Below are 24,720 nucleotides of genomic sequence, written 5' to 3'. Positions count from 1 at the left end.
TGGGGGACAAAATGACAAAACAATAAACATTATCAGAAACGCAAGGTTATTGATAAGGACCGTATAGGCGGAGATTGAAAACTTGAATGTTCATCTCGTATTGAAGGAAATTTTACCTTTTAACTTCAGTTACCTCACAGGAATAGATTAAGCAAACCGTACTTTAATTGAAGACAACCCAACGTTTACTAACTATAAATCTCGCAACATAGGCCTACATATCAGAGCACTTCTGAAGCCCAGGTCTATCAGATGTTTACATACTGTAGCCTTTGAAAGTTCAAACATAATTGAGCATATGATGCCGACAATTTGAATAATTTCCTGAGATCTTTTCTTAAAGATTCTTTTGTATATTTTATTACCATTTAAACACCATTCATATTTACAGAAATCAAAATGAGTTCAGCCCTTCCTTTTCGTAGAGATAATTCTATTTATTTTGCTCACCTTTTTTCCATCTTTGTCAAGTTAATGGCTTCATATCTGGCCCCTACTAAGCACAATGACATGATAAGCAACGTTATTTTTGAACAACATTACAGGCTCATAAATACAGTTGTAAAATTCATTAAGGATCACGGCACTTCAGGTTTTATACATTCTTACCAACGTGTGAAAATGATTTGGTAAGGTACAATATCTGCTTCAGTACTCAATTCCAAGTAGGTCCTATTCACTGGAAAAAAAAAGTGAAAATCTTTTCGTACTATTCTGGCAAATTGTTAGAATGTCTTGCCTTTTCTGTGGGATTGTTTAATTAGGGATTAAAGAATCCATTTTTCTGTTCGTGAGATGAATGTTGCATATCAATAAAATTGGCTGCGAATAAACTTGTCTTATTAATCTATTGATGTATGTTTGTTAACAGGTGAACTTTCTTGTGTTTTTTGCACATCTCCCATGAAAACAAAAAAGAAATCTGGTTAATAGGTCTGAACCATTAATCTAAAGCAATGTTCATTAGATTAAAGGAGGTACTTGCATATGGCAAAATATGGTAATCGTCACCCGTTCCTTTTGTTTTTTCTGGAGGCAAACGAATTATACTAACTGAGCAAAATCACTGCCAATATGGAGAGGGTAAATGTGTTGCAATTCCTACGACTGAAACTCGTACAAGGCTGTTAACGAACTCGTTTGTCATCTAGATCTTTGGGTAACTCATGCGGAGCTCGACGTGAGTCGTATCGCGCTCGGCATGGTGCACTCGTTCACGCCTACCAGAAGCGGATCTAGAGGGGGGGGGGGGGGGGGGGGGGTTGCAACCCCCCCTCCCCCCCCCCAAAAAAAAAAAAAAAAAAAAAAAAAAAAATCCGGGGACCATTTTTTAAAAATCTTATCTTTTTTTTAAACTTGTAATTTTATTTTTTTCTATTTATGTATTTATTTTATTTATTATTATTATTATTATTAGTGGTGTTTTAGCAAGAAAATGCCATTTTCACACACAGATTTTCAAAAATTCTCCCCCCCCTCGCTCGCTACGCTCCCTCCCATACTGCCCAACCCCCCCCCCCCCCCCTTTATAAAAAGCTAGATCCGCCCCTGCCTACGTCCATGGCCCTACAGACAGTGTTGCATCAAGGAGGTGGGAAGAGCACCTCCCTGGTTGCATGCAGCTGGTTGCCATCTGGTTGTGTGGCTACAATAGTAGTTCAACATCCGAAGCATGCATTACGGTCGATATTGCTCTACATGCATTGGCGTGCGAGAGAAGTACGCGAGCGCTGCTAGCACAGCAGTATGCTCTCGTCACGAGGCGGGCGTGCGAACGTCATGGCTCATGCATTACAGTTTGTAGCCTATAACCTAGGTGGGGATGCAGCTGGTCTGATGCGACGAGACTACGAACAGTGGATGCGCGCGAATACAGTGCCTATGATCCAGTTGTTTGTCGTTGTTTTTTTTTTAATCGGTGGCAGTCTTCTCGGAAAAAAAAAAAACTGCCACCGATCGTGGCGCCTAGCGGATGCGGTAGATGCGTCCACTGTTCGTAGTCTCGCCGCATCAGATGTATCGCTTGGCAAAGACAATCATCTCGCTGCATCATACGTTTAGCTTAACAGCAAATTACAAAGACAATAACTGCATTCTCCGCCTAGATTATAGGCTATGCAATAATCCATCATGCTGAAATCAATATCACCACATCCCTTTTTGTTTGTTTTTTGTTCCTACATCTTCTTCTTGGGAGAATTTCAGGGGGGGATATTTGTACAGGCCATCCCCCCCTCCTTCAAAAGTGGGGGGGATATATCCCCCCCATCCCCCCCGGGATTTACGCCCATGTTCAATACTTTATGGGAGTTTCTAAAATTATACTCTCTTCAACATACCACTGTATTTATACAACTCTTCATTTAAGGCGTGCCAATGGGATTCCCTACCTTTAAGGGTAATATTATTCCCCCTGCCTTCTGAAAGAGGCATATCAAGTGTTCTTTTATTATGCAAGAAAAGTGAAAATATGTTGAATTTTCTCTATGTCTTCTTTATATCGTTGTACACATATGACATCACAAGCTCTAATAGTCTTCTCATTCAGCAGTGACTGAGCAGAAACTTCAAAAATTCATAACTTTTTTAAACGGGTTGTCCAATTTTCCTCTAACCCTCACTGCTGTGTTCTACTAATATTGCAGCATTCACTCAATCCACATGTCTATGAAGGTCGACTTGTCCTTTAAGACAGTAATGGTAGGAGTTTCATTCAGATTTCTATAAAATGAAGTTCCAGAATTTTTAAGTTTCTTTTGCTTTCACAGAAATATATATGGTGCTTTGATACATGTCAACAAGTACATTTTGAATACAAATGCAAATTGGACTTCAATTGGAGATTTGTAAGCCAGTAAGATTATCACCTCATCTATTAAAAACTAAATTACTGATTTCTGTTAAACTTATCATCACAACCCTTCTTCTTTTTCCCTGTTTGTATCTTCTATGTGTTTGCCCAGGTAATGAAACATAATAAGTGCTACAACATTATATTTTCGAGTTCAGCGACGGTGTACGGTAATCCCGACTACCTTCCCATCGACGAGAAGCACAGTGTAGGGCAGGGCATCACAAATCCTTACGGCAGGACCAAATATTTCATTGAGGAGATCCTCAAGGATCTGAGTAAAGCAGAGAAGGTAAGGTCAAAGGCCAAGGTGACATTTTTTCCTTTCTTTTGCCTGCTGTGATGATGCACAAGATCATGCAAATTACAGCTACTCTGGTTTTCCAAGCTCAGTTTTGCGATAAAGATACAAATGTTGTGTGCGTAGTTGCAAATTATAAAACACATTTTCAATTACAGAATGGAAACTTCCAGCAGTATTTACATAGCTGAAATTTTTGTTTGTTATTTGTTTACTAATGTGTGTGTTTTTAATTTTCCAAAGGATGCCAGAGATGATGTTTTAAAATGTTTATTCCCTGGGGCCTCTTGCTTGATGGCATTTGGTAATTTTTTTATTTGTCTTCATGTTGGAATAGTGTGATCAAAGACTTTTAATTATTTTTGATGTCTTGGCAATGTCTTATTTTGCAATATTTCTGTTGATGTGCTTCAAACCATGTATGATCTAGAATTTGCAAATGTGGTTGGATGTAAAGAGAGTTTTTGGATAAAAACATTAAGCTGGCTGATATTACCAGATGTTTAGTAAGTTTAATGTGCATTTACGATGCCAAAAACAAAAGTATCCAAAACGGTCACACACTTGGAATCATACCTTTTTTTGTGCTTTTGAATAGCAGGAAGAGTGAGAAAATGCTAACATTAGGAATTGCAGCAAAAAGGAATTTAAAGAGAAATTTACGGTTCTCCCAAAAATCACATCTGATTTCACTTTGATAGGAGTGGAACGTAGTTCTATTACGATACTTCAATCCCGTTGGGGCCCATGTGTCGGGCATGATTGGAGAAAACCCCCAGGGAGTGCCAAACAACCTCATGCCATTTGTTGCCCAAGTTGCGGTGGGTAAGCGACCGTGTGTGAAAGTGTTCGGCACAGACTATGATACACCGGACGGCACAGGTGAGTTAAACAGATACTGCCTCTTTGACAATTTTCCTTGTGGAACCGAGTTAACCCCAAAGTGAAGCCTTGATAGAATTTGGAGAAGTTGTGTACTGGATAGTGAGGGGGAAAAAAATACACTGTATGCAAGACCTTGTTTTGGTAGCAGAAATATGTTTGTTCATCTTTCTTTCTTCTTTTTTTTTCATCCAATGTTTAGTCTTCAGGGTCATTGACCATGATTAGTTAGCCTTTTGGCAAGGCCTCATGGCTGAAAAAGAGACTAACTGCGAGGGAACGGGTGAACGCGAGACCGAGCGGCGCAGCTGCGAGGCCTTTTGAAACCTGACATGAATTTCTTATCTTGAGCCTTGTTTCTCGCCGATTCTCCTACCAAAAAGGGTAGCAGCCAATCAGCGACCGCATTGCTCACCACGCCGTCGCATCTAATGAATACGCATATAAGTATGCATGTCGGCGGCTCGCTCATCTGTAGCTGCCTGCATTGCCAGCGCAGCGTTGACATGTCCTTATTAGCGTACCAACTCTGACTCGTGAATACCAATTCATATTCGCCTTCGTCGGCAGGCGGTAGGGAAAAAAGCCCAGGTTTCAAAAGGCCTTGTGGCTGCGCCACTCGGTCTCACGTTTGCCCGTTTCTCGCAGTGCTCGGTGTGGCGAGTTAGTCTCAATCTTCAGCCACGAGGCCTTGTCAAAAGGCTATGATTAGTGAGCTTTTTCTATGTGCAATTCTTGGGCATATTTGTGGGGTAATTATTGGGATTGTGTGAAAAAGCCAATGCATGTTGCTTATCTGCAGGCATTAGATTATTGCTGTTGTCATTATAGATATGTGGAAAGAATAAGACACATACATACTAATGGAAAATATAGCTTTTAGAGAAATTAGAAGTATGGGGAAAAAAGATTTTTTTTTCTTTTATTAGGAATGCTGCAAAGAATGCTATTCCCCCCCCCCCCCAAAAAAAAAAAAAAAAAAAAAAAAAATTAGGATGCGAGTAGCTTTATTTTCTGAGTTAGAGCAAAATTTATGATTTCATGCATATTAATTGATATAAATTATGAAAAAAAATTATAGTTTGGCAGATTTTGCGACAGGTAATGTATGTGCCAATTTTCATTGTGATTGTGTGATCAACCCTATCAACCCTATTGGTTAGGGTAAACGCCACTGGAAACAGTGAGCACCTTCATTTATCTGGGCTCTATCATCTTGAAGGAGGGTTCTGGACCTGAAGTTGTAGCAAGATAAACACAAACAGCAGCCGTGCTTGCAAAAGCCCCAAAACATCTAGAGGGATAGGAACATCAGTTGACACACAAACATCCTCCTGATGTGGTCCGCTGCCGTGTCAGTTTTCTGTAATATCTTTGCTCATTGAGGCGAGCGAGATTACCAATGTGTAATGACTCCTTTTCTGTCCATTGAGATGTACATTGAGATGTAACGTATACATTTAAGAAACATTCATCATCATGTAAAATTGGTAGTATTATATGACAAAGCATTATTTTTTGGCTATCAATGATTTCATTCTTGCAGGTGTGAGAGATTACATCCACGTAGTTGATCTAGCCACTGGTCATGTAGCGGCCTTGAAGAAGCTCAAAGAAGGGTGTGGTCTCAAGGTCTACAATCTCAGCTCAGGAAACTTCTACTCCGTGCTGGACATGATCAAGGCCATGGAAAAGGCTTCAGGGAACAAGGTGCCTTAACCTGTCATGTGCCATGGCACTTTGCTCTAACTTGCTAGGCTTTTTTTTTTTTTCTTTTTTCACCAGGGATGACTTTCTTTAGTGTATGAAGTTAGCCAGCCTAGTAGGGAGTCACAACATCTTAGTTCAATAGAAAGACCATGATGACACAATATCGATTAGGATGAATAGGTACAGTAATCTGTGTTCTTTGGTACAGTACACTCCTGTTACAACGAACACGGTTATAACGAAATTTCGTTATAACGAAGTAGAACTTCTGGTCCCCAAATTATCGCCATTAAAGTCTATGGTACAAAATTCGCTTATAACGAACACGGTTATAGCGAAATTTTCGTTATAACGAAGTCTTTTCCGAATGCCACTGACAAAGAAAAACAAAAGAAATGTGCTCCGTTATAACGAACTGAGGATTGCTTTCGAAAATACGTAGCGGAACAAGCATTTACAGCGTCTCTGCATGGGCGAACGCGTCACAACACTGTGTGTTCACTTGGTGTGTCACGCAGTTTCCGAGGGGAACTTGCGTTATTGTAATAAAGTATCTGAAATTGAATAACTATTTGTTTTATTGTTCACATAGCTTTCCAGTGTATGACGAGTATTCAACAAACAGAATATCATATATGCTTGGCTTCCTTGTTTTCGTTTTATAGAATTGTATTTGATCGGTTATAACGACATTTTGTGATAACGAAAGAAAACTGCCGGTCCCGAGCATTTCGTTATAACGGGAGTGCACTATAGTTACTTTCCAGACATTTGTGCCAATTAGTAATACCGTGGACTCACGTTCAATAAAAGTATTCGGGATGGGCAGTTTTCTTTCGTTATATCGAAATTTCGTAATAACCGAATAAATAAACAATAAAAAACGCATATAGCTGATAATTTTTCGACTTGGATTTTTATTTCGCTGTAACAGGAATTTGGTTATAACCTTGTTCGTTATAGTGGGAGTGCACTGTAGTACTCTAACACTGCGCTTCGAAGCTGTTGCAGGTAGGCCTCAGTGTCCGCCAATGGTAAAAAGATACATGATCTAGCTGGGCCTCTGAATAATTTTTATGAAACAAATATTGCCTGAATCAAATGTATGAAACAAAATAGGTTTTCTGTTATAGAAGGTTGGGAAGCACGGCTCTAGCAGAAGTGCCAATGAGTTAGTAATTGTCAACATAGACTACATTTTTTTTTTTTTACATGTACTAGTTTATTTCCATTTGACATAAAATCATCAAACAATTCATGCAATGAAAACACATAGATACAAATATAAGAATATCAAAAGAAATACACACACATACACAAAACAGCTCAAAAACAAAAACCGATGCGTAAATTCATGTGAATGGGGGGTCAACAGAGAAGAGCAATAAGCCTTGTAAGTCGCTGACCTCTAGAAAACATAAACACTGTGTACAATATATCAGGAGTATAGAAAAGAACTAAAAGAGGAAAAGAAAAGGACAGAACAAAAGAACAAATCAAAAGACATATTTTGGTGCAATTGAAATAATCATTCTGAATGAGAATATGAATTCAGGAGTAAAAATTTATAATTCCTTTTAAAACTATTCAGTGACGGTTTCATTTTCAAATCAAATGGTATTTCGGTCCATATTAATGGACCTTTATAAAAGATTGTATTAGAAATATTTGTTCTCACATAATATAAATGATAATCATTAACATGATGGGTGTTATAAACATAAACATTACTATTCAATAAAAATGTAGAAGAAATATTGGAGGGCAATAAACCTTTTGAACACATATACATAAGAATTGCAAGATTATATGTTTTAAAATCATATATATTTAAAAGCTTCAAATGAAAAAATGCCATGCCATCTTCCAGGCTTACTTTGATAAACAGAATAAGGGCAAGCTCAAAAAGATTGAGTAAAGTCGAATCAATAGAAGAGTAAGTGTTTCATCCGAATTGTAACTTTAATACTATGAAAGAAGTAATGGAATTTTTAGAGTTTCAAATATTTTCATGCAACAGCAATATTGTTTGCAGTCACGTAAAAAAAAAAAAAAGGAATGAAAGAAGTAATGATGTCATCACCTTTACAAGTCTCCCCTTGACCTCTTTATTGTTAAATCTACTTCGTTGACATGAAATCAATCAGTTTAGGAAGTACAGCTAAAGTGGAAATATTTACAATGTAGACATTTTTTAGCATTTTACATTTCATGGAAGCAGTGCAAAAACAAAAAGTATTTGAATATTTTTTCTTGTTATATAAAAAGCATTCTATGCCATTGATTCTGCAGAGTTAAAGACATGCATAATTTTACCTGGCTGGATGTGAAAAATTACTCATGCATGTTTTTTTTTTTTTTTTTTTTTTAACTGTGTGCTTCACATCAGATTTTATTAGTCATTTAGTTACCAAGAAGCAGTGATTCTTAAGGGTAGAGGTTTCTATTTCCCATTGTTTACCAATAATTTGAAGTTCTTATACTTTTGTGTGCACACCAGTGTGAGGGTTGTGAAGAGGTAGGCTCTTGTGATTGGCACATTAGAGCATTGTCTTTTTTAACCCTTTTATGTACCAGGGATTTCAAACACCATGTTTAATGCTGCAGGGTCTTCTGAACCTGTCCACATTCAAGGCATGTAAAGGGTTAACTCTCACACACACACTCTCTCTCTTCTTCATCCCCTGCCCCTTTGTCTTTTTCCGCTTTGCTCTGATCACACATTTCGGGTGTTCTCTGCTCCTAGATTGCATATGAAGAGACAGAAAGGAGAGAAGGGGATGTTCCAGCAATGTACGGCAACCCTGCCTTGGCAGAGAAGGAGTTGGAGTGGAAGGCTGCGAGAGATCTCGACAAGATGTGTGAGTATTTTGTACATGTTGAAAAATACGAAAGATTGAAAAAAGGGGGAAAATCGCAGGAAAATCTGGAACGTGAAAATGTGCCTGTATTTGGAAAATTCATGTCATCTCATCAATAACTGTATCATGATATTAGCATCCTTTAAGCATTTGATAACACAGGTGTTCTTACGAAGATGAAAAACATGACAGGAAAAGATGGTCTTTAAATTTCTATGAATATAATACGCCATGAAGTGAGGCTAGTCAGCAAGCTTTTGATATGCTGAATATTTTGTGAGAATTTTATTTTTGTGAATGTTGCCCTTCAGGTGCTATTCGCAAATTTATAGACATGCAAAAGTAGTGACTCTAATCCCGACATGAATGTAGCGTGCACACACACATATCTCCATTCAGTCTTGCACTCCACAATTGCGAATTTATCATTCACGAAATTGCCAGGAAGTCTCGAGTCGCGAAAAATTTAACTCGCATAAAATATGGCGTATAGAGTAACTGATTACCTTCAGTTGTGATTATTATCATATGTTGATGTTTCATTCTTCATGTTCACTATTGTTTGAAATGTGTCATGCAGGCTTTTGCATAAAGCTATGTGTAGTAGTCAGTGCTGTGAGAAAATAGGTTGGTGACCCCCAGTGGACTGCAGATTCCTCAAATTGGGGAGTAAAAAATTAAATAAAGAAATAAAGAAATTTGTGACTCCAAATATCCTATTTAAAGTGAATGTACTTTCTTAATGACTAAGAATGAAGATGGGGTCAGCTGTCACATTTTTATGTTCTTTTTTGAAAAAAAAGCATAGTACAATTTTTGACAAACTTGAAAGGTTTTTGTGGACACCATCCCTCCCCCCCCCCCCCCCCCCCCCCCCCCCGAAGTTTGCTATCTTCTTGGGTAATAGTCATAGTCTGCAAGAATGTATGAAAGGTGGACTTGTGATAGTCAGCCGAGTGCTGGACTTCTGTGTCTTTTTTGTCTTCTTTTTTTCCCCCCTCCTTTTCTGTCAATCATGGTATACTCTTGAGTCCCATAGTTTGGTGATTGAGGAGATAGTTCTCTGTTCTGTGACAATGGTATTTCTAGTTTGATTTTTGTTTGGGGAGAGGGATTAGAAGGGAATGGGGATTCAATGTATACATTCATTTTCATAAATGCATATGAATATAGCTGATCCTAGCAAATACTGTGTTCTGCTGCCTCAAAGCTGGTTTCACAACAAAGTGGGCATATTCAAAGTCTGAAGCTAGGCTGCAGTTTATGTTTATTTTGTCTGTCAAATAGGAGAAAGTGTGAAAGATTGCAGTTTGTCTGAAATTCAAATTCTTTTTGTTCTATGTTGTAATTGTCTTTATAAAAAAAAATGTCTTTAAAACCAGGTGAAGACCTCTGGCGGTGGCAGTCGCAGAATCCAAACGGCTACGAGTGATGGCAGGTTACAAATTATTGATTGGCAGTCTTTGGAAAAGACTAGGGTCCAGACTGAATCACAGGCCCGTTTATGTGTGTCAAGATATGTTCCTCTGGTGCACACTTCCAGCTGCAATAAAGTGGTTTGAAATTAAAAGAGATGTAAGTATATTTATATCTGTAATGAGTCTTATGTTCAGATGAATGAATGCCATCAATGATGTGTTGAAACATATTCTATTATTTCGTTTTGAGGCATGTGTTTCTAGGACACCTTGAGAATTTGATACATATCATGCATTTGTTAATTTACCCCAGCATTCTTTCATTTTTATCAACCTTCTGAAGAAGGGGGGGGGGGAAGAATAGGTCTCAACACATGTTTTATTGACTGTAATTGAATCTCTAGTAATTACAGTAATTAGATAAATTCCAACTGTACAAGTTAAAATGACCAGTGTGCTATCTTTTGTGTCTTTGAATGATCCTGTTAAAAAAAAAGAGAGAGATGGGATCCTGTCAAAACAAAGAAAGAAGAAAAGTTCATAGTAGTAAGTATTATAAAAAATATACCTGGTGATATTCTCAGCTCACAGTGACATGTACGTTTCTCGCTCATTATTTAGTTATTTGCTAAAATGTTTTAATGTGAAAATTTTGGCTTGTTATTTTGTTATTGGATTATTGCCTTTGATGTTTTTTTTTCTTTTTGCCTTCGTAAGAAATTGGACTCAAAGATGCTGAAATGCTTGAGTATTTAATCATATTCTGTGTTTCATTTGCTTGTACTCCAAAATAAAATCTAAAGAGATGTATTTTCTTATTTGTAAATTATGATACAATGAAAGAGTTGAAAATATGTTTTCAAACCTTGCGGCAAATGGCTGAATTGCTTTGACACCCATTACTTTGAATATCATATTCATATTTTTATCATTTTTCTTTTCTACAATTGGAATGTCTTCTCTAGCAAAGAAAAATAGAAGTATAGTCAACCTTGCTTTAAAAGTCAACCTCGCATTTAAAGTCAAATAATAACCTCTGTCAGAGGTCTTTTCAAGTCCTATTTTATTGATTTTAATTCCTTATAGGTTGAATTTTCTCTAAATCGAAGCTGTTTCTTCAGTCCAAATAGATTTGACGGAAGGCCACCGCACACTATACGACTTTCGGTTGTACGACTTAGCGACTTCGGATCTGAAATAAACAAGCATGTTTATTCTGAGGCTATTGTGATTTATTTCGGATCCAAAGTCTGTCAGTTGTGCGACCGAAAGTCGTATAGTGTGCGGCGGCCTGTAGGTAAGGTTTACTGTATATAGTATATATTAATTCTGATGCAATTCTGATTACCCAAATTGATAAGATGGTGTTTGCTCACTGGTAGTTCCTTTGCAAAACCAGGTGTAGGGCTCCTGCCTAGAGTCATTGTACAGTATCATGTGCCTTTATGGCTGGTTTATAATGTAAGCATTCTTTACTATTTGCTGATGAAACAAAAACATTAAAAATACATGTAGTTCTAAAATGTGAGTTAGGGAAAGAAACAACCAATGTAAAAATGTTAATCAGTATAATCAATTTCAAGTATTGTTGAATATACGTAATGTGAACAGTAGTTATAATTAAGTTTCTAGAATAAACCATCTACAGTTATGGTTTATTGAGAAAAATAGTGATATCTCTGTATGTTTTAGGCTTTATTGCAGAATTTATATATGGTAGGATGTTTTGTGATACAATTGACCTACACATAGGCATAAAATGTGATAACTCAAACATCTTTTTAAATCACGGCTCCCAATGGTAAACAATACCTTTAGTACCAGCAGAGCATGTTGGTCTTTAAATTCACCGAGATAAGCATCTGTGATGTAATAATCATTCAAGTGATCCTTATAAGTGGTGCTTGCCATCACATCTACCTGACAGCAAAAGTAGTATTTGGCAATATCAAAAGAAAATGATTGTTAATACATTCAGTGCAAAATAATGAAATGGGTGCTTTCGAAGGTGCCAATTGTTAGATCATTCTGGTCACCTGGTCTACGCAAGTTCATCCTTTGAACATGACTGATGAATTCCACAAATTGTTATGTTGGGCAAGTCAGTGCATTCTGTTGCTTGAAAACTAGTGGAATGCTTAATCCACTGAGAACCAAGAAAGTCATTTGTACCCATGTGCACATGAGGTAACCGCGAGCTCACTTATTACCGAATGTCGTTCATGCCGAAGGAGATTGAGCACTCTTGTGTAGTCTGTTGTACTACTAGTACTTCATCATGCTCCCAGAGACTCCAACTCTCCCGTTTTCGATGGGAGATCTCCCGCCGAAAGCCCTTTTTTGCACAATCTCCCGTTCTCCCGTTTGAGATTTGATTTCTCCCGCCCTGGCTCTGTGTCTCCCGGTGGAAAGGATTTCTTACTTATTTCTATCGTATGTTGAAAAAATAAACCTTAGATAGCACCAGAGAACATCTAGAATCCTAGGAACTTCGCTCTTCGCACTCATCAACTTGGAGTCTCCCGTATGCTAGGGGTTTCCGGCGGGAGAATCTCCAGATCAGAAGGTGCTTGGGGTTGGAGTCTCTGTGCTCCAGTGTGACAACCCACCAGCGTTCAGACAAGAAAGCTATGTTAATGCTGTGCATAGCTATGGCTTCTCACAAGACTGTCGTTTAAGTTCAGAATGCCCTGATAAGACACCAGAGATCGGTTTGAGCATCCCCTGGGAGGTATTTATGTCTGTGAATATCAGTGCCAATCTAAAAGCATGTGTCCCCTTTCTGAAGGCCTTGTTTGAATACTCGCTGGAGACAGTAGGACCTTAAAAGAAAGAAAGAAAGAAAGAAAAAAAGAGCCCACAAACAATAGCCATAGAAAATGACCTACAAGTGTATGTGCCAAAGCAAGTGCATTGGTGTGTGTGTGTGTGTGTGGGTGTGTGTGTGTGTATGTGTGTATGTGTGTATTTCTGTAGCAGTTTCAAGTATTGCAGTGATGTGTGAAGTATACTTGATGAATTTCTCTGGCTACATTGCCTGCAGTGATGTGCATACTGAGAATGCGTTGTGTTGATTTTAAATCTGTCTAGTAGGTACAAACTTCAGAGAATTTGGCGTCAAGTTTTATCAAGACTTTCATCCCATATCTCGTGTGCAGCATATCCATATTTTACAACCAAGATTAGGGTGCTCACCATCATGTGCCATAAATCACACATAAAAATGTTGCATGCGATTCCTATCGAAAGGGGGCACCAGAACAGTCCTTTTTCTTCATTGGCTGATGTGCTCAAATTGAAATCGGGTCAATTCTTTTGTTGAGACACGGCGTTCTGTTTCTTTTGAAGTTTTCACTCTTCGGTTACTGTGTAAATTGGGACTGCATGTGTGAGTAAATGAGTAATTATGATTAAATTTCTACTATCATGGGGTCTGTTCTTAAAGGCATTATTTACCATTTGCAGATGAAACAAAAACCCAGCTTTAGTGCTTTTAAATAATTCTGAGATGTGATTCAGGGAGAGAAACAACCAATGTAAAAAGAAAAAAAAATCATTCAGTATAATTACTGTTAAATATTGTTGAATATACACAATGTGAACAATAGTTATGAAGGAAAATTAATGTTTCTAGAAGTAACCATCTACAGCTATGGTTTATTGAGAAAAATAGTGATATTTCCTTACATTGTAGGCTTTATTACAAACATTTTATACAGACGGATGTTTTGTGATACAACTGGCCAACAAAGGCATCAATGTGATAACTGGAACATTTTTTTTTTTTTTTTTTTTTAATCACTGCTCCCAATGGGTACAATGCCTTAACCTTTCATTCTGTTTACATTGGTCATTTTATTATTTGACTTTCCCTGGCAAGTTATTTGTTTGTATTTATAATTTGTATTGCAACATACATTATTGTACTTGGTATTTTAGTCTATTCTCAAAGATGTTGGATCTTACTGGCTTTTAATAGGGACACAGCTAATTGCAATCCCTCAAATGTCATGAAAGTTTGTCCTGGTCATTTATTCATACTTTTTTTTAATAGTTATTATTATCTATTATTATTACTGTTTTGTATTGCATGGCTGAGAATGTGTATAATTCATTTCCATGATTAATATCTAATGCTCTCCATAATCCAAACTCAGGGGAGGGCATTATGTGAATTTATCATGATTTCATGAATTGGAACTGCATGTCATATCTTATTCCTGAAATTGTAAGATACATCGTCGTGCTTCCATCTAAATCCTGTGGAAAAAACAGAAGGTTATGGTGGATCTTTCCAATATGCCGAGTATTCAATGCTTCTTATCCCCGCTCCCATGAATAGTTTTAAAAGTTGAATTTCACTCTCGGGAGTGTACTTTGGTGATTATGAATTTCTGTGTAAGCTGTATATGAACTTTGATGTTAGGTGCTGCTGTGTATCTAGTAGCATGATTTGTAAGATGGTACTACATGTACAATGTATGTGCTTCCAGGAAATATTTACCATGTTGTTTATGATAGTGTTGATAAACAGCTGCATGTAACTTGTGAGGGACAAAGGTAATACAATGCCTATGTATTACATTGCATTATGTCCAACATTGCGTCCCTTATTTAGACAATCATAGCAGAACCAGAAATACATGTACACTGTACATGTATGGTACACTTTAAAAGCAGGAATACAATGCAATATCTGTCTCTTATGTCCTTGTTTCTCAACAATTTTCCGTAGAATGTTCAAAATCTTCCTGAATTTGATTTTTCGCTATTAAAGGAGTGTGGTTATTATACCCACACTTTTTTCTCTTCATTCTCTTTTGAGGTTATATATTTAGACATTGAATATTTGCTGCACTTATCGATACTGTCGTGTATGTAATGTAACTGTATGTGTGTGTTTTAAATTGTCAACATGTTATGAGTGTCTTATTGACGACAAATTGTTGGAAAAAAAAATCTCTAGGATGAGGGTAGAAAATTTTCGTGTTAGACTTTTCAGTTATGTTGTCCAACTTTATTTGTTCTGTGTATTTAATTGTCCATTTTTTGATCAGTTTTGTTTATTTTGGTTACACTGCAATTCAATTGAAATAGACAAAGAAAAGAATCGTACATTACATTTATGTCAATTTCATCATGAACTTGGGGGCTGTTTTACAGACCATTTTTTTTTTTTTTTTTGTGATCCAGGGCAAATAAATACAATGTATTGAACATTGTTAATCAGGTCAAGCTGGGAAATGAAAGAAATATATTTATGGCTACTGAAAGTGATTTGTGTGGTCTCAATTTGTCTTTATTTAAAGTTGAGATGCCAACTGTCTCCTCTTTTCTTGTTTCCCCAGTATTTTGTACTCTCTGTGTATGTGTGTGTGTGTGTGTGCGCGTGTGCACTTCCCCATGGTGTAGAACGAGGACACACATACGAACTTTACATTTAAACGAGGACACAAGAGAACCGAGGACGTCCTCGGTACGCAGACCATTCCAAAACTGGGTCTGCTTTTGCATGCTTTTGCATGTAGGGGTACATGTTTGTAGGTCCTCGATTAGCATTATTGTAAAAAGTCCTCGGTTGGATGGTAATATACGAATGAGTCCTCGGTTGACAATTGAGTCCTACTGACACACAGGTCCTCGGTTATGTGGTAGGTAAAATTCTTATGGGTAAAACAGGTCCTCGGTTTCCACCATAGACGCGCGCGCGTATGTGTGTGTGTGCGTGTGTATTATATATGTGTGTGCGATTTTGCCAAAATACATCGGGTTCTGTGCAAAATACTGTTTTCTAAAATTTGATTGCTACAGGTGTCCAATGCAAGAAAGGTAAAATACTGTTCTTCACCAAAAATAGCCCTTAACCCTATTATAGCCCAAGGGATGCTATATTTTCATTTGCCTACCTTTTACCCTCGATTCAAGTTCAACCAAATTTGGTGACTTTCCTAAAATCTTATTTCAATTTTTTTTAAATAATTTCATAATGTACTGCCTAGCTATGTTTGATATTGCTGGTTGCATTGGTAATAATATTGTAAACTGACTGTTTAATGTCAGGCAGGTTTTGCGTGTGTTTTCTGTTCCAAGTTCAATTAATATACAATTAATATATAAAAATGATCGGTGTATGAAGTAAGACATACACTGTAGCTATACTGGGGATCAGAAATTAGACCAAAATACAGAAAAATTACGTTTTTGGCATATTCCTTATGTATTTCGTTATATTTTGGTAAATAGTGCCCTCCATATGTGACTGTGAGAAATTTCAAATGTACAGTCATTGAGTTTGGGTTGCTCTACCCATGCAAGTGCCAAATATGACGATGATACACAAATACAGTGGAAACTCGATATAACGAGATGGTCGGGACCGAGTAATTTTCCTCGTTATAGCCGATATCTCGTTATATCAGTAGGCATAAAAAAAGAATAAAATAAAGACATTAATTTGCACATGTGGGACTACCCATCATATTTCAATCAATACTGATAACTTGATATTGTGTGTGAGGGAATTACTCACCTTTATGGGTAAGAAGATGTTTTTCGCCAAGGAAATCCAATATCAAGAATGTGTTTCTTATCAATTGTAGATGTTTGAATTTGTAAATTTATATAGTTTGCGATTGTATCAAGATCGTCTGTGGATTGGTATGTGGTTATCGTATGGGTGTGTGTTGTGTGGAAAGCTTGAATATGGTCTGCACAATGCTGTGTGTGTATATGTGACACATTCTGTATGTACATTATGACTGCGTGTGTGTGTGTGAAGACGGGGAATTCCCTAAGTGGAAGGCCAATCACAGCATCAGATTGCCTCACACCTGCTAAACGTCATGATGATGTCATGTATACATATGGCCGTCCCACCACATTTTCTGCATGTATCAGTGTGCGTGCACACACACACTTCACACGTACAACATGCAGTGCTAGCTGGAGTGCACTGAAGAAAATGATTATGTGTGTACAAGACACTTTTTGGCGCATCAAGCTTTACAATCTCGGAAGATGATAGCACAGGCGAAGTAAAGCTTTACCGAAGGCTTTTTGCTTTACCTCGCTATAGCAGGTTTGATTTACTATGTTTTTCTTTGTTTGGAAGTCACAAAATTATCTCGTTATAGCAGTTATTTCGTTATAGCCGATCTCGCTATAAGAGTAGCATTTTACATAGACTTGTGTGGAAGGAAATTTGGGACCGAGAAAATTTCCTCGTTATAACCGATATCTCGTTATAGCAGTGTTCGTTATACCGAGGGCCGGGGGGGGGGGGGGGGGGGGGGGGTGGTAAATAGCATGTGCCTCCCGGACCTGGGAAGGGTCAAAATAGAGTGGGCCTTTCTGGGATTAAGAATAATGCAATGTTGTTTTTCTTTTCTTTTTAAACAAGGTTTCGATCCCCGTTCAAGTATACCATCGCTTTCTACAATGTATCACTAAAGCTAAGAAAGCGTGAAATAATAAAAAAAAAAAATTAAAAACTTGTATTCTTTATATAAAAGGCATAATTTGCCATTTGCAAAGGAAACAAAAACCCATCTTTGGTGCTTCAAAATAGTTCTAAAATGTGAGTTAGGGATAGAAACAACCAATGTAAAAATTTGAATCAGTATGATTAATTTTAGGTATTGTTAGATTTACAAAATGCGAACAATAGATACAATAAAAATGTTTTAAGACTAAACCGTCCACAGAGAGATGGTTTATTGAAAAAAATAGGGATATCTCCTTATGTTTTAGGCTGTAATTGCAAAATTTTTACATGGTAAAATGTTTTGTGATACAACTGACTTATTATGTAGGCATCAATAATGTGATATCACTAACATTTTTAAAATCACTGCTCCCAATGGTACACAGTATACCTTTAAGTATTTACATGTTGCATAGGGTATCAACGACAACTATCTCGGGAAAGGATTGCAGTTAATGAAAAATATAATTATAATTGTAGGGTATATGGGAGTTATATATATATATATATATATATATATATATATATATATATATATATATAATTGCACAATCCGACTTGAGCTGTAAAGGCTGGTGGCAGCATTCCATAGTGATATCCGATTGTAGATCAAACTTCTTGTAAACATCTGCTTATTCTTACAAAATACACACAATCATAGGACAGCTGCATGACACAAGAGTTTGCAGTAAGCTAAAATGTCATAAATCAGATTTCAATTCATGGAAAGAAATCCGTATTTCATGATGATGATGACAATGATAATAATAATGATGATAATCATAATAATAATAATAATAATAATAATAATAATAATGTTAGTATTATTATTACTAGTATTACTAGTATTATTATCATTATTATCAGTCATTTTTATAACTTTCATTTTTTATAGATATCTCCAAACCACTAATTATATTGTGTAAAACAAAACAACAACAAATAACAATGTAATTATGTGCGTTTGCACCATTTAACAACTGAACTATGCTTCTACATCCACCCTAATCACAAATCTCCTGGCCCCACCCCCATGCATATGGAACCACACTTAAGTCCTGCTACAACAGACCTCACCGCGACAACGTCCGGAGAACAAAATTCACAATAAAACAGCAGGAAATTACAGAAGCAAACTTTCAAAAGCAAAAAGTTGCCGCAACAACGTCCGAACAACATTTTGCGGGACACTTTGATCTGGCAGGGGAAAAAAAAAGATAGATTACCCGGACGCTGCCGCTACCATGACATTGTCACGGTAACTTTAGTTTGAAAGGCTCTGTTAAAACGGGGCTTCAGTCTACACACATCGAACCCAGGCAACCTGGTTCGCGCGCGCACACATACACACACATATTTCCAAAAAATACAACAGGGGATATGACAGTTTGCTCAAAATAATTGGGGATGGTCCGTTATGTTATTGAAAATAATATAGGCCTACTTTTTTTCGATGAATTGACTATTATTGAAAGAAAAAAAATGATACTGAATTCAGTTTTTAATACAATGTAGTAAGTAATATATAAGGCTTCATGTAGTGTAAATGTGCATACACAAGAATCGAGAATACGTGGTTTTCTTTTTCCCTCAAACATTTCCCAATTTTGATAATACTACATACAGGTAATAAGTAGGTAGAACAGGAAGGAGTATTACCCCGAAGGTACCCCTCGGTTGAAAGGGATGGTACAGTATTGGTGGAGATGAGAATTGGGCGTTTAACTTTTTGCGAGATACCAAGAAAACACTTATGATATAGTACAGAGCATACCATTCAAAGTTTCCTTGATGAAAATCAGGTTTGGAATGACTGAAACATCCAAAAACATAGTAAAACAAAGCAATCGTAATTAAGTGTGGGTTCCACACTTTATTGGAATCGCTCTTTTTTTTTGATATCTCAGCCATTTCAAAACCAATTTTCATCAAATAAACGTTGAATTCCTCATAGAATTACATGCTCTTACATATTTCATAAGAGGTTTCTCATTATTTCACCAAAAATGTTAGAAACCCGAAATTAGGTCTCTACCAAAACTGTACGATCCCTTTAAGTGATTATTGATCAGTTTGCCTGTTTGCAATGTAACTTAAAAAGTCGATAACGGATTTGAATAAAACTTGCAGGAAAAGTAGATATGACACGAGGAACAGATGATTAAATTTTGGTAGTGGACCCTGGAATTTTTATTGATTTTTGACTGATCTTTTTTATCTTTTGGCATAAAACTTGGGAGTTCAAGCTGCGCGTACTGAATATGCGAACTAAAGCGTGTGCTTTGCTCGGGCAAGGCGCCGCACAGCTGGAAGGTGATTACGTAACAAGAGGCTTATTGGGAAATTGCAGGATAATGAAAATAAATTCATTCAGCCCTTTTATAGAATAAGACCGGACACTTTAAAGGGATCATTTAGTTTTGGTTGAGACCTAACTTCAGGTTTCTAACATTTCTTCGTGAGATGATGAGAAACCTCTTATGAAATGTGAAAGAACATGTAATTCCAAGAGGACTTCAGCGTTTATTTGATAAAAATTGGTTTTGAAATGGCTGAGATATCCAAAACAGAGCCATCCTGATAAAAGATGGGACCCGCCTTTTATTAGGATCGCTTTGTTTTTCTTTGTTTTTGGATGTCGCAGCCGTTCCAAAACCGATTTTCATTACATAAGCTTTGAATTCTTCTTAGAATGACATGCTCTGTACTGTTTCATAAGTGGTTTCTTGGTATCTCGCAAAAAGTTAAAAGCCCAATCCTCATCTCCACCTATAGTAACTATACTATCCCTTTAAAGATGTCCCAATTATTCAATTTTGGAAATCGTAGTGAGTTGATTACTTGTAATTTAGCCAGATTTTGTGATGAAACAATGATGCTGCACAAAAAAAAATTATTATTGCCTATTTTATTATTTGTTTTCAAATTTGTATATTAATCTGTATTTCCAACGTTTTGTTCTATATTACTGAAATTGCTTTTACCTGCATTACTGTTGCCCTGCTATTTTCACTCTGTTTTGTTTGTCCTGCTTCTCTCTCTCTCTCTCTCTCTCTCTCTCTCTCATGGACCCTGCACCATTCTGTTTAACATGCAGTTTTCTGTATTTGTGTAATAACTCATTTTATCTGTTCAGTACGATGTTTGTTCATATTTTCGTCAATACCCATTCTTTGGGTGATAATATGAGAAAATGATTAAAAAAAAAATGTCATTGTAAAACCACCTTCAAAATAAAGCTTGCAATTGACTTGACAAAGCCCTATGGGGGAAAATTCGTTTAAAAAAGTGCGTGTATGAGTGGATATACGTTGCTGCTTTGGCTGAGGTCTACGCTCCCTGAGTGTTTTTCTATAGTTACAAATTATTAAAACAAACGGGCATAAAGTACATCCAATATGAAATAATATCCCTGGTTGCATGGAGTGAAACACTAAAACATCCTCGATTTAAAGCATTTACAGAAAGAGAGGGAGAGAGAACACACATACACACACACACACACACACACACACACACGCACGCACACACACACACACACACACACACACACACACACATACACAAACACTTTTGTTTCATTCGTTTCATTCGTTTCAAAAGAGATTCATATAAGGCCTAGATTTCACCTGAGCTAAACGCCTATTGGTATTGTTGCGACAGTGAATCCACTGCTTCAGGACCGCGATCATGCAAAACTTGGAAATCCCATCGCTCTCTGTCGTTATAGCAGGTCCGAGTTTGGGGAAAACCCCTATACCATGGTAACTGGATACACGAAGGAGGAAAATTCAATCGTAGACAAAACGTACTACAGTTGGGTACTCACCCACGTCCAAAAACCTCCAAAATGGACCCTCAGTGGCGTGTTATATCCTATTTACGGCCGCGTATTTAATGGTATCAATAACTCTAAAAGGTTTTGTTTAAACAGCTGCTTGTCCTTTATTTGCCATTTCATGGCACTTTGTCAAGAACTATAACTTTTGCAAAAGACAACAGGATGGCGGACAGGACACCGTGATCTCTGATACTTATGCAAATATCAAATAAATGCGCTCTTTATTAGTAATATCTGGCCAGCAGTGAGTGACAAGAATGCTTGCAATGAATCCAGAAGGACTGGCCTAAATATTACTCTGCCCTGACGTTTTCCCATCTGAAAACTAAATTTATGTCCTTAATTATAGTGTTTGTATAGGGCATGCATCTCTATAAAATGATAATTTCTTCCTCGAATAGTTTGTTCCATGCTGTATACAGGCGTGATAGTTATTTCCACATGATTAGACAAAACTCGTAATTGCTAACTCTTTAATGTTTTATCAAATACCATGAATTTGCAATGGGACGAAAAGGTCTGGGTTTTTAGCAAGTACTGCCCGTCAATATTCTTGCCTGCAATTTTATGATGGAAATTTGTCTACTTTACAACAAATGAAAAAGAGTAAACCTCCATATACTTTGAAATATGAATGATTTCAGAGGTATGTTATTTCAATCTCCAAGCACAAATGTAGTCACTGTATATTGGAAGTCCTGTAGTTCGTGTGTGTGTGTGTGTGTGTGTGTGTGTGTGTGTGTGTGTGTGTGTGTGTGTGTATGTGTGTGTGTGTGTATGTGTGTGTGTGTGTGTGCGTGTGTGCGTGTGTTTGTGCGATAAGAGGTGGGTTCAATGTGTATGATAATGTACAGTCAATGGATACTGAATAAATTTGTATGATATGATAAGCAAAGGTGTTGCTTTTTTAGAATTATTTGGCTTGGAGATCAGGACCTAATTGATTTAGAACCATGGCTAATGTTATACTTTGGTGGGATTTTGATGATCCTATCACTGATTGTAGATGTTAAAGTGAGATATCATGGCAGCAAATACTGCAATAATAATGTTGATTTTTGTCTTAACCGATTACAGTTCTTGCATGATACTTCAGTCTGTACTTAGAATCCAGAACCAATTGTTATATTTTATGTATGAAATCAATAAGGATCAAGAAAAAAAACAAACACACACACAGATACACACGCTAAGTATAAAATTGTTTCATGTGTATGGAGATGGGGGTGGGTGATTTGGTGGTTAAGGGCATGGTATAGTTTCGGTGGAGATGAGGATTGAGCTTTTAATGTGAGGTACTGTAGAACCACATAATGACATGTTACAGAGTATTCTATTATAAGATGAATTCAAAGTTTATTTGATGAAAATTGGTTTTGAAATGGCCGAAGACAGCCGAAAACAAAGCAAAACAAAGCGATACTTATAAAAGGTGGATCCTACCTTTTATTATTATTCTTTGATTCGGATATTACAGCCATTATTTTCAAAGCCAATTTTCATCAAATAAACGTTGGATTCCTCTCGGAATTACATGCTATTTCATATTTCATAAGAGGTTTCTCATTATCTCGCCGAAAAAGTTAGAAACCTGAAGCCAGGTCTCAACCAAATCTATGCCATATCTTTAAGGTGCATGTGTCCGTGGAGGGACATGGATAGTTCGGTTGGTACTGCACCAAGCGCACATACTTAATGTCGCTTTTATTTTGCGTAATTATACAATCTGTCATATTATAAGGGGGTAGGTTCATATTATTTAGGGGAAAAAGTACTGATTTCATTCGATCGATGTACGTATGATTTATGCGATTCTAGTTTACTGTAGGCCTTTGGGTTATTGAGTATGAACAAGTTGATAAAAGTGAATTAAATTTGTATTGTTAAGCTTAATATGTCTGATATTGCATTGTAAGACTGTTGTATCGGCCTTCATAGTTGAGGTTTCTGCACAAGGTTAGTCTTCGGTTTGTTTGCATAAACCTGCATGGAATCATTGTCTGATTGTTTTCGTTTTCATCTGAATACGATGCTGATATCGAATAAAAGTCGAATAAAGAATATCATAAAAAGTGTGTGTCTGTACATGCGTGTAGTCACAGTCCCATTATGGCTGATTCATGCCCAGAATGGTTATGGAACGGGAACGTAGTCATCACCATGACAACGATGTCAACAATGTACTGGGAATGCAGACCCCCGCTGCAATGAAAGAAATCGAAACAACTATTCGCTTCAGGAAATATCCTTTTCTATTTTTTCCCCCTTGTAATTCTATTCTTCTACTTTCATCCTGTTTTACGGCTTTAGAGTTACTGCTTATGAATCCACGATCTTTTGTGGGTGCGAGGGTGTGTGTGTGTCTGTGGCTTTATAGCTGACTGTATATTGTACCTGCTATCGTTAAGCATGCTCTCCAACTTTGGCACATTTTGCGTTGATCATTGAATATTAAAGGACCTGTATGGCAGTTACTCGTGTAATTTTCAAATGACAACGACGTCACGTTGCAGTTGAGTTGAAGGGATGGCATAGTTTTGGTAGAGATGGGGCTTCAGGTTTTTAACTTTTTTGTGTGAGATGATAAAAAATCCCTCATGAAATAGGAAAGATCATACAATTCTAAGAGTCCTAGAGAAATTCAAAGTTTATTTGATGACAATTGGTTTTGAAATGGCAGAGATATCCAATAACAAAGTAAAACAAAGGGTCCTAATAAAAGGTGGGTCACACCTATAATTTATTTAATAGGACTATTTGGTTTTTGATATCTCAGACATTTCAAAACCAGTTTTCACCAAATAAGTTTTGAAGTCCTCCTAGAATTGTATTTTATTTCATCTTTCACAAGTAATTTCCCCATTATCTCACAGAAAATTAGAAAAAAAAAGAAATTAGTAAATAAAAACCTGAAGCCATATCCCAACCAATTCGACTACTTAATTAAAGTTGCTTATTTATAGAAAAGGAAACGTGGACGCATTTTTATTTATTTATTTTTTTTTAAAGGTTTCACTCCGTCTGTACACAACAGTGTAATGCCAAAGCTGTTTGCATTTCATCATCATCATAGTCGTGCACAACCAATGTTAAAGGGATAGTATACAGTATTGGTGGAGATAAGAATTGGGCTTTAAACTTTTTGCGAGATACCAAGAAAACACTTATGATATTGTACAGAGAATACCATTTTAAGAGGAATTCAAAGTTTATTTGATGAAAATCGGGTCTGGAATGACTGAAACATCCAAAAACAAAGTAAAACAAAGCGATCGTAATAATGTGGGTCCCACACTTTATTAGAATCACTCTTTTTTGGATATCTCAGCCATTTCAAAACCAATTTTCACCAAATAAACATTGAATCCCTCAT

At 36.8% G+C, this 24,720-nt stretch overlaps 1 protein-coding gene across 1 annotated transcript in view; it reads left to right on the top strand.

The window, feature by feature from the left end:
- Positions 1 to 10,519, top strand: part of LOC139720537 (UDP-glucose 4-epimerase-like) — a 33,050-nt gene extending 22,531 nt beyond the window's left edge. The window contains exons 5-9 of the mRNA XM_071631890.1: positions 2,964 to 3,143; positions 3,854 to 4,034; positions 5,581 to 5,744; positions 8,491 to 8,605; positions 9,988 to 10,519. Coding sequence (XP_071487991.1) covers positions 2,964 to 3,143; positions 3,854 to 4,034; positions 5,581 to 5,744; positions 8,491 to 8,605; positions 9,988 to 10,037 — 690 coding nt within the window. The 3' untranslated portion in view covers positions 10,038 to 10,519. The remainder of the gene's footprint in view (positions 1 to 2,963; positions 3,144 to 3,853; positions 4,035 to 5,580; positions 5,745 to 8,490; positions 8,606 to 9,987) is intronic.
- The last annotated feature ends 14,201 nt before the right edge of the window (positions 10,520 to 24,720 follow it).

Source organism: Diadema antillarum, unplaced genomic scaffold, assembly GCF_040938485.1.
Source record: "Diadema antillarum isolate AM-2024a unplaced genomic scaffold, OU_Dant_1.0 scf00000128, whole genome shotgun sequence".
Taxonomy (NCBI): Eukaryota; Metazoa; Echinodermata; class Echinoidea; order Diadematoida; family Diadematidae; genus Diadema; species Diadema antillarum.
The sequence above is the reverse complement of the archived record's forward strand: the minus strand, read 5'-3'. Positions and strand labels throughout refer to the sequence as shown.